The 12,069-nt window shown below is 37.5% G+C and overlaps 1 protein-coding gene across 1 annotated transcript in view; it reads left to right on the top strand.

Annotated features, from left to right (window-relative positions):
• Positions 1-12,069, top strand: part of LOC114883104 (cadherin-99C) — a 111,791-nt gene that overhangs the window by 68,116 nt on the left and 31,606 nt on the right. The window contains exons 2-3 of the mRNA XM_029200534.2: positions 3,918-3,990; positions 10,645-10,710. Of these exons, the coding sequence (XP_029056367.1) occupies positions 3,918-3,990; positions 10,645-10,710 (139 nt within the window). The remainder of the gene's footprint in view (positions 1-3,917; positions 3,991-10,644; positions 10,711-12,069) is intronic.

Here is a 12,069-nt window from a genome sequence, read left to right on the forward strand (position 1 = left end):
ATTCGGATAAATGGAGCTGTACTCTATTTACTTCTTGCAAAATAAACGTTAAATGTATGCCAAATTTCTCGACAACACAGCGGATGCCTGCATTACCACGTCAGTAATAACTCGCCACCCACGCACGGAAGTGGCCGCAAAACTCGCCTCGCACACTTCCATACTCTTTAATAGGGAGGATCCGATGAAACTGATAGTGCTAGAGAGGTTGAATGAACGAGACAGGTTGGGACTCTGTAGAGAAGATACACATCAGGAATTTATGAAAATTTTAATAATGAAAGCCTGAATGAACGAACAATTGACTTTTATGTACAACTTGAATTACATACTTGTTACCATTGTGTTTCCAATATGTTTTTCAAGTGAAAAGCTTTTACAAAATCGTCCAGAAATACTGTTTGTTTTCTAGAGGTTATTAATTACGTGTTCAGTGGTGTAATTACAATGGAGCAAGTGGTCGTACTTGGGTACCAAGCTTGATAAAGGCAGACAGTGACGAACGGTAAACATTACTCAGAAAAGATCTTATGGAAATGTTTCTCATAACTTTCTTTTACGAGCATTGTTTCTGTTTCTGACTTTCGAAATATCGATTTTCTGGATCAATTTGAAGATTCTACTATAGATGCATTCATAGATTGACATTCTCATTCAAATCGTTATATTTTAGTGAAGGCTGGATACAACTGTCTGTATGCGTTGCATAAATGTACTGTTCGAATATGGATAAAAATATGGATGAATTGATTACGTAGCAATTTTGTTTAGACTTTAAGCTTTAAATTGATATAACATATGTGCTATTTCGAGAGACTTTTAATTCAGAAAATTATGGCAGATTTTACATACTTCTAAATCGATCATCGTTTGACATAATTGATGACCAGCCATTTTGTATTAAAAATATTAATGGAAGCTTTATGTAGTTATTTTTCTCAGATCTTAATCTTTACATCGATCTGACATAAGTGGTATTTGATGATAATTTTATATCATGAAATCTTCTTAGACTTCCTAAATAAATGAACACCAATTGATCTCTGCGAAATAGTGAATTCATTCATTTTCAAGAACACTTATTTATAACGACGATGAGAATTGCATTAAGGAAAAACGGCTATTCACGTAAGGAAGGAGGCGTTGCGTTCATTGTCAAGAGCAACTGGGACACGGAAGTGTCGGGGTCAAAGCTCGTACAGATGGAAAGTCGATGTTCTTAGCGAACAAATATGTCTGCTAAACTTTCTATCATGCTCCATGAAACGCTTGCATCCTGTACGCACGTATTCTTATGATGTTAATAACAAGCTCGCGGTAATGTTTATGCGCTACTAAATCACCGGCTGTCTCGTTCATCAATCCTTCCCGGCGTGCTGAACGATTTTAATGATGTAATTCTCGAGAATTACCCGGCATACTTGGAGTTTCCATCGCTGGTCGTACTATTGGATGCGTGGCGGTTAGAAAATATGGAAAGTATCTGGTTAACTAGGTATACCTCGTCGCAAGAAGCCTGGCTAAAACAAAGGAAGGGCGCCAAATTATCGATGCAGCTTTACTATAAACGCTGCTGTAAAACGTGTACGTGTATTACGTTGAAACGTATTCATGCTTCTGCTTTATCTTACCGGTCCAATAGGCCCTACTGCTGCTCGTTACGTCAATTACCACATCTTAGAATCGTGCGGAGGGTCGAATGTGGCTTTGTATGGCAGCACCATTCAATTGCGAGTCCCTTCTTCAAAAGGACATCCTCTATCGTGGTGCTCGATCCTTCTGTTTCTGTTTCAACGATTATATTAGAAGGCAACAAGTTTCTAACATTGAGGTCATGCAACTTTTTTCATTAGAAAATGATCGTATTCGTAGGTCTGAGAGCGTGAATTAATTTGGGTGTTTAATTAATTATTTGTGACATCGAGTGATAGAATATTTAAATTCATAATAATTTTATACTCCATAATATTATCATTTTTTTTTTTTAATTTTACACTATTCCTTCAAATATAATTTTATAACGTGGAGGAATATTTAAAATTAACCCTTTGACTTTTAACTTAAAACCTAAATAGAGAAAGGATTAATTAATCCAACAATAAAAAAAAGGAAGAAAAATGAGAAAAGTGGAGTCGTATAATTTTTTTATTTCTTCGCCAATAAATTTTCGGATGACCACCCAGTATGACATCAATATCCTGTCCGATTCACAAAACCATAAATTAACTATTTTCTGCCCGTTTTACTGCGGCAATAAACAAGACAATAAACGAGGTACCCGATCGAAAGCGTTTCGTTATTACCCGATCGAATCGACCAGGCAAGCGTATTAATTCCCCGGCGCCGATTACCGCGACGTAACAACTTGATAGCGGCGTGACAGTATTTAAATCGTGCCACGACCCTTTCGATCGCAAACCATGGCGGACTGGTCGCAAAGTGGTGGCTATTATCAGCGAACCAACCATTGTGCCGCGTGTACGCGCTGATGAGAACCGCGTGCGTTCAGGTGAGAAACGCCTCGAGAACCGAATATAAGCGAACGAAGATCACACGGGTCCGATAACATTGTTTCCCTTCGTCCAGTACTTTTTTTCTACCCGTCGCCAGCACACTCTTATTACATACCGTGCATCGATGCTGGATTAGCATAGACCCCACATAGGTTGAGCCTCTAGTTCCCTGTTGATCCTAGAAACGTGAGGAACGGAGAAAAAGGCAGAGAGGATGCAATCCGCGTTATACCTCGTTAAGTATTCTCATATCTTCTGCAAAGATACCTCTGCTAGGCGAGAATCTGTATTTGTGTGAAAACACTTACGCTGGACGAACGTTGTTATGGGATTCTGGTGAGAATAAAGGTCTGTTCATGTTTAGAGATATTTTTGATAAACACTCGGCGAGGTGGCCCTTATATTTTATTATTATTATTTATTAAACATTTAGTGTTAGCCTTCCATAGAGAAAAAGGGGTGTAAAGGGAGATGGCACCAGTGGTGGGTCATTATTAAAATTTCAGTCTAATAATATTACCAGTATTAACATTAGTAATGTTAATTAAGAATTAGATCATAGTTGATTAGACTTAGAATCGACTTGGTTTGAAATAAATACTAAATTAAATACCCATCTCCTGTAACCTAACTTACACCTAAATTAGTCATAATGCATATGAACGGACCTTAATTCGTGGGCGAGGCAGCAATTACAATAGCCACTGACCACTCGTTCCTTTTCCTTTGAAATTCCTACCGAATAATGATGCATGCTTTAAGATAACGTCCTACGATGCTCTTCTGCCATGGGAATTCAATACTTGTTCATATACTTTATAGAACCTATGGCTCTTGGTTTGAATCTAAAAGAAAGCTATTTGCTTTTTATTAAATAGTTTCTTCCAAGTCGTTAACTCTTTTACTGCACAAGAAGTAGGTACTGTTAGACACTGTACCGTTAGTGTTTCTTATTATCAGTTAAAGTGAACAATTGCAAAAATAAAATAAAACTCCTGATGAATAATTCTAAAATAATAATAAGTAAATCTCAACTCAAGGTTTATTGAGCCAATTGTTTCGAGTTAGAGCGCTCATGAAGAGCATTGCTAATGAGTATGATGATTATGCTATAAACTTGGCATGTGGGTCTAGCCAGCCGTGACTAATTACGTATATTTTTAATCGAGCTTCTTCACGCTGTCGTTACCATCACTAACTTCAGCATCGAAGTTCTTTCCCCTTTATTATCGTCAATTTAACCTGTAATTAAGTGTCTCTCGGTTAACGTAATTATAATCGAGGCCACTTAACGAATGGCTGAACCACTGCACCTGGTAATTTCGGACCCTCTTGCGTAGTGTATTGCTATCGAAATTCTATCAGACGTTCAAGATTTATTAAAGCTTCCTTTTTCTTTTCCAGGCGAGGACAAGGATTGCTTGCTTCTGTTGCTTCTTCGTGGTTCTATGCCTTCGTGAAGTCTCTTCGAAAGCTGGTAAGTAATTACATTTTTCTTGTTACTTGTTACAAATTTTCCGAATGATTAAAATTCTTAGAATCGAAATTAATTTAATTCTCGATTGAAAAATTCAAAGCTTAGAAGCGTGGCTGTTATCAGAGATTCTATTTTTCTTTTAAACAATTCTCTTGAGCCAGAAAGAGTTAAACTTTATCCGTAAATTCGCATTGAAAATCGACGTTCCAAAGAAGATGCTTCCTTCAATCTCATCTCATTCTGAAAATAACCGCGCTTTCATCGAACCCGTAAGATCTCCGCAAACGCTTGGAAACAAAAGAGGAAGAGTCTCTCGGATGTAAACGAGGAAGGGGGGTTAAACGCGTTTCCCGCGTACATAAATCCATCTTAGGTGATTGCCAATTACTTACGTCAGTTGAATGTTTACCAGCAGTTTATCGTCGACTGTATTCACGGATGCTAGGATTGACGGCACGTGCAAAGATATCGCCTCTTAGCTTGTACATTCAGCCCGATCCGACACGGTGACAGATTGTATAACAAGCCTGTTCCCTCTTTTACATTATCTAAAACGCACCAACTCCGAGTCCCTTCAGGCTTAATTGCTGATTACAAGTAACCGTACATCGAGGATGCAACTAATTCGCCAGGAACATTTTACTAACTCTTAGGGAAAGGTCGGTTTAATACTTCTTTAGATTTCTGTGTAATGAATGCACATACGTTGAATAAATTAACCGAGCCTTTAATCCTTTCCCTGTACACAAGGTGCATATAATTACTAGTCAAAAGTTTGATTATTTTATTCCATTTTAAATTGCAAGTTGATTCAATTGAAAATTGAAAACTCTTACATTATTAAAAAATTACAAAACTTATTTTTATTCTAGAAATGATATTTTAATATAATATCTTTAAATATTTGTGGTAGCTTAGATTATTTAGTATGCATTGGAATTAAAAATAGCATATTGAAATTAGGTGAAAGTAGATATTTTATATTTCTAGTAAAGTTATGCTATCCAGTTACCCTTGGACAAAAATCCTAGTTACGATAATGAATTTAAATACCATTCCTTTGACTCGAGAAATAAAATCAGGTGTTTCTTCATTTTTCACGAATTCCTACATTGCCGTGCAACAAAGCGGCACGGAGCATGTATCGTTTTCAATATTCATCCATAAATCAAAACGAAGTTGATGGCGTGAAGGGAACAATGCTGTTTCGTGGGCGTTTTGAAAGGCTGCTGTGATAATTCCATGGTTGGTCGAGTGGTAATTGCACCGATCGCGGGTTGTTATTAGGTTTTGTGCAAAATCCGGTAGTTTCGGGGCGGTAACACGCGATAGGTAGCATTTAGAAGGTTTAAAGTAATAGATAAGAAGAGAGGCCAGACCCGAGGCGGTTTCGGACAAAAGAAGACCACGAATTCAAGTTGGTAATTGGGGAAAGGGAGAGGGAAATCTGTTGCAGCCAAGCGCATAACTCTCTTCAAATGGCCAAGCTGGATATCGTGGGAATCGAGGTTGAAAACTAACCAGAATGAGGAATGTTTAGTCCCTTTCCGCTTTGAATTCGATACCGTGGAAACTACTGTTGTTGATTTAAATCGAGCACCCGAATGTCGGGTAAATGTCGGGTAAACGGTGTACGTAACGTCAGTGTTCAGTACTGGAGTCGCAATGTTAGGGGAAAATATTTTATGCGCATATTGATCGACAATTTTAAGGTTCAGTAAGAATTTCAAGTATTTTTGAGTACAGTTTTGTTGACGTAACAATGTTGGTTTGCACTAGATTGAAATAGACCCTGCTGTCTACATTGAAGTTCAAAATTTAATAAAAATAACTATATAATGATTTCGTTAAAATTCTTAATACAAATTGGTTGAATTGATTTTTCAATTTAACTGTATGCCTTATGATTTTAATATAAAGCCATTAGTAAAATATTCATGGTACCGTGAATCCACTTGCATTGATTGCTTTGAAATTATTTGATCAAATTAAATACATAGTGATGGTCATTGGTCGTCACGTATTTCATTCAATCGAGTAGTTAAATTGAATAGGGGTGAGAATTGTGGAGCTCGTTAATATTCCATAGGTTGAAAAATTAAATTAATCTATTGTATATTATTCATTTTTTCTTATTAATGTCCAAATATTGTATTTCTGGCACCCAGAAAAATTTTGATTTTGATATCACTTCAGCTTTATTATAAAAATTTTAATTAGAAATTTATATATCATGCTTGTAGTCGTTTCAAAATTTAACAAATACCCTCTTTGATTATTAATTTATGAAATATTAAGAAACGATCCTTGCTACTCTACTAACACATAAAAACGAAGATGTTTGAATGTTAACAAGAAAAAGTATTTAAATTCTAAATCCGTGGCTAATGGTCGAGCTGATTGCCCAGATGTTCCTCAGTTTTCTGTTTGATTTGGCACGCGTGGAAATCGTTTTAGCAACACCGGTCTCCGGATTCCTGCATTTACCGCCGGACCATCGAAACTCGAAATACAAATAACGTTTCCGATGCGCCCGCGGCCAAAGGCTCGATCGCATTTAATGTCCCTGCTGCAATTACCGATGCCGCAGCTCGATTGCTAGAAATTACACCCGTCTCTCTAACGCAATCGCGCTGATACGAATTCGAGATTGATACGTGTGTTACACTCGACGCACCATTTACCTAAGCTTTATTACTACCAGCGCCTTCGCAAATAGCATACAAGGATTCAATAATCTTACAGTTGTATGATTAAATTGTGCTTCTGGTCGAACATCGTGGTGCAATTTAGAGGGAAAACCAGCTTTTTCAGGCAGTAAAAACGATGCACGTGGACGGTGTAGCTAATGCCTTTCCTCTTTTTGCTATTCAGATCAAATGCTAATGTCTGCGCTTGCTTTATTTTTCTTCTTCTTATACATGGTAATTTAATGCTGGAGGTGTTATTTTGCTCTCTTCATTCATACTTTCTGTCTGATTCACTGTCAAGTTAAATGACTGATAGTAGTAACATTGAAGATAGAGTATCAGCTAAAAATAGGGACATGGTTTCAGTAAATATTCATCTATACTACTTGCAATTTAACCCTTGAACAGCGGAGCCTTTGTGAATCGTGACCCAAACTTACAAAATATATACAAGAGTATTAATCTAAAGTTAAATGTATAATTTTGAATAATTTTCAAAGAAACGGTGTAACATTTAGAGAAATGAAAAAATAAAAATTGGGGCTTTCTCCATGGTCCGCTGTTCGAGGGTTAGTTTATTCATCCAGTTTCCTCCCTATTTCGATCAAAAATGAGAAGCACATAGAAGTCCATAGCTCTTCAGGTTCATATAAATTTCGTCCAGATGCTCAGGCATGTTTCAGCAACGCAATCGTGCCAGTTCCTTCGCATTGTAAAGCATCGTCAGGTACTCGTTACATCCAGGATCGACCTTGTTGCATCGTGCGTATTTCCTATCCGTCTTGGGGAAATTATTTCCATGGAGTGTACATTTTATCCGTCTTAAGAAGCCATCTATACGCCGGTCTCTCGCACGTACTTTGTACCTGAGTGCACATAGCCGTTCATCGCGTTCCAGCCGCTTGTAGCTCACAGCGAACCTTCGTAAACATCGTCGTCGAACGCCAGCCAGTGTGCACGGCATATAAAATCGATACAGTCGTAAAAGTAACACGCCACGTAGCCAAGGGAATCCTTTCGATAAATCAGCAAGAGATTATGAACTGCCGCGGCTTGTATTTTTTCCGTGGATGCTCGCCGGGAACAAAGGAAACTGGTAGCGACGCCAGTTTCTCTGGGACCACTGTAAATTCGGTTTCATCTTTAACGACGTCGCGACTGGAATCCACGACGATGCTTATCCATTTGCGGTTTACAAGCCCCTCGCGATATATCAAATTGTGTCGCTATTGTCGTTAAGCAGACAGAAATAATCCCTGCGAGTTTCGAAGCTGTCGTGTTGTTAGCATTCTGTTACAGGTTGTTCGAAGCTGACGAGATTTTTCATTCGAAGTTTTGGTTTTAAAATTTTCATGGATTAATTTGCTACAATTAATACTTTAATCCTCCAATCAATAATTAGGTTAATACCTCAGGTACCTAAGGATCAGAAGGCGTATCGACACTAAAATATTTCTGATGTTAAAAATCTTGGCAAGATATTGGAAATCTTGAACAAAATTGTTACTAAAACAATCTCTTTACCTGCTACTTTGATGTAACTTCTTTCTTCGCCTGAAGTCAAGTCAACTGTAACAGGAACCCATTTCATGTTAGTTATTCAGACGAGGAAGAGAATAATGAAGTTCCTTAGGTAATTGATAAAGGATATCCTGTAACACAGGTTTAATTAGTGGAAGAACAGGATATAATGATGTTTCTTCATTAAAATGAAGTTACAGGATCAGTTTCTTACTGTGATACGTCGCCTAACCAGGAACCAACGGGAGATATGGGTCGCGATCGGCACGGTATGTCTACTCCTTCAGAATGCGCTTTCTAATACACTCGCTTTCCAAGAAATGACTGAGGTTCGATGCTAAATCTTTCTTTATTAGAAAGAACTTTCAAAAGATTCGCGCTAATTATCTTTTGGATTTCGTGAATTCTGAAATGCTGCTATTAAGTTTTGGACTTTATCAATTTATAGGAGATAATCAAGAATTCGAAATTTCCGAGTTCCTATGTTTCCGAAGAAAAATTGCAAGCCATACTTTGAGAAATGTCATCTATTGGCATCTTTCCTCTGATAACAAGTTCTACATACTTACAAAATGTCCCATTATAGTGTGCATAGAATTTCCCTAACATCGTAGCGTAAAAGGTGCAAAAACTGAAGAATGGATGCGACTCGTGTTAACGGAATACATTTCACGTTTCCGTGCGCCATTCGAGCGGCACGATTTTACGGAAAGCATGGTGTCCCGTGGCAAGAAAGATAGGCGAAAGTCGCTTGAGGTTAAATATTCCTTCGATCAAGCGATACACCGTTTCCTACATTGGACCGGCATCGTTCACCGGCAACCTTACAACTCTCGTATCGTGTGTCGGTCTACCGTTTTCCTGTACAAGGAATCATCTGAGCCCGTCCGCGGCACGTTTCCGTCGGTTGTCTCCATTAAAGATGCGGCCCGGATACTTTAAACGGCACAAACTGGGTAAATCGTACGAGGATGGCGAAATGTCATCGAGCGTCCCGACCAAGGGAATAAGTTTCATTGCGAGAGGAGCGGCGCATCTTCGTTCGCCATTAACGATCGACGTTAACCTTTTACAGAAAGATCGTAGCCACAGGCACGCGTAGGCAACGTGCCTTTTGTGATCTTCTCGTTCTGAAGACCTCGGCTGACCCTTGTGTCAGGTGAGAACACTCGCGAGGTTCTAGGGTGCAGTACGCGAATGTGAATTATTAAGGAAGCCGGATGCCATAAGATCACCTGGTATCCTCTTGCTGATCATTCACCCTATTGATATGTCTTCTAGGTTTACCCTTATGGTATGTCTGCTAGGTTCACTTTTGTGGTACGTTTTCTACTTGAGAGTGGTATTTAACCATTTCTGTGTTTCATTGAATTTGCATTCCTTTGGTCAAGAAGGTTAATATGGTAGGAATTAATTAATGGCAATTTTTATCAAAGATTGTGAAAAGAAAATTGTAGTTATTTTTAATATAATACTTCAATCTGCCATTTGAAATTATTATAATCTTATATAATAAAAATTGGATCGACACAATAAAATTTTGGAAATGTTACAGTATTAATAATATCATAAATTATATTTCCTGGAGGAAATATTTCTAGGAAGTCAGTGAAATGATTTTCAATTCATAGCATTTGCACTTCCTTTGATATCTATGCGTGAAATTTCAGGGTGATTTGATTGCGATTTGATTGCTATTACAGACGCATCTCGATTAATGTGGTGGATCGTTAAACCGCAATAAAAATAGAATAATGCAAAGGCACTTGAACAGCTGGCGTCTGTCGTAAGCTTTCATCCGTATACACGAACACAGACGCGGTAATCCCATAATCTTTTCCTCCAAAGTGAACGTTTTGCGTCGCTGAGTCACGTTTCCGGTCAGACAGATTTCTTGCACCTGCTCGACCGACGTCGAGTGAACTTTCTCAGTGAATTTTAAATAAGAAGCTCTTGAGATTGAAGTTGAGATCAAGGGATGAAGCTGGGTCACGTTCTTAATGATTATTAAACCTTAGTAAGGTGTAAAATTTATTTCATTTAATACATTTCTTGTTTTATAAGAAACGACACTTTTTGTGCATGCATCGATATCACAGTCGCAAAGGCACCCTAATCCCTTAAATGCATCGCATGAAATATCAAAGTTATTTGCCTTGCCAAATATCGGCAAGCCGTGAAATAGATAATTAAAGGTTCATTAGGATGAAAAGCATCGCCTGGAAAAGGTAATTGACCCAATATATCGGTTGAACCGTTAACATCTATTTACATGTATTAGAAGATGAGGTAACAACACTGTACAAAGAGCTTTGTATAATACGCGTTGTATAATACTGTTCTATAATAAAACTAAGCTGCGTAATAGCTCAGCCGTAGGTATTAAGGCTGAATTTATCGGGGATATTAACCTGACACCTGGTCTTTTGTTAATTTGTTCCAGGCCTGTGCGAGGTGGAGTCGGGTCAATCCAATATTATTCTTGACATCGAGGAGAGCAGAGGAGACGGTGAGTTTGCGTTTTAATTCAATTTACGCTTAACACTTACGGCGTAGGCGCGATTAATTCCTCTAATTAATACTCAATTATCTGACCCTCATGAATAACCAAGCCTACTTTACCTGTATACGACAACGAGTATACACGAGTGGTTACACTTCATTTGATTAATCAAACATATTGGCTATTGAACGATAATTGTTTATGCAACAATCTCTTTGTTATTAAAATATTTTCTTATATTTGTGAAATAGGATAGGAAATTTTTGGTAGAAACATTTCTACGTTTCTTTCAAAATTATATTAAATATACATTATATTTCACTGAAAATATTATTAAAAAATTAATCCTTTTTCGTATTTTAGACAATTAATTAAAAAATTCACTAATATTAATTTGCTAAATGTTTAAGGAAAATAGTAGATATTTATTTTAGAAATGCATTCCAATCTGTTTGATCTCAATTGATTTTCAACGTGCAACGGGGTGACATTAAAATAACATTAAATGTTAAATTCCTCGGGTTTCCATGGCCTCGATTCTGACTGTCGAAGCAATTCTAGGCTTTGGGGCATAAGCCGGCTCTTCACGTAGAGTCTTTCAATGTTTCTCCAGCTTTGCAACTGTATCTTTGTGAAGAATCTTAGAATGATATCAGAATGTCCTAGGTGCAATACTAAAGAAACATATTTATGCTCTATTAAAAAGGAACACTCTTTTCAAAATTCAAGAATAATTAGAAGAAGAAGAATTAATTAGAAAAATTAATTAAAGTTGAAAATGCTTTTCTTTGTACCATTATCTTATGCTACATAAAGAAACAAAATCTGAATTCTACAAATTCTGATACAGATTTTGCAAACCTATTTCATTTACAGCTTTCAATTCAATAATCAAAAAAGCAACGTTTGCAGCTCTGGACAGATAGAATCATTGATATAAAGGCGAGTTGTGCGTTCAATTGAAAAATTAAATGGAACAGCGTTCTGTTCCATTAATTTCGCGCGACAGGATTTTGTTGGCAAGAAATTATGCGGAAAGAAGGAAAAGGGATCGACGCGATGCAATTAGGAAACGTTGGATGTCATTAATGAGATATTGCTCGAGATCGCGTCTAGTTTGCGAAGATAACATTAATTATCCAGAGCGCAGACAGCAGGCCGAGCATCAGGAAGTCATTTTGTAGGCTCTTACTTGATTCTAATACTCTAGCCTTGCCTTTCTCTAGACCCGTTCTTCCTTAAACATTTAACTGCTTCGTTGTGCGATGCGTTTTTTCAACGTCGACATCTAAAGTGCAAAATAAATTCATTTAGATGCACATGTTAACTAGACTTATCATCAAGTGTATGCATTTGGCCGTCATA

This window comes from Osmia bicornis, chromosome 9 (assembly GCF_907164935.1).
Source record: "Osmia bicornis bicornis chromosome 9, iOsmBic2.1, whole genome shotgun sequence".
Classification (NCBI taxonomy): Eukaryota; Metazoa; Arthropoda; class Insecta; order Hymenoptera; family Megachilidae; genus Osmia; species Osmia bicornis.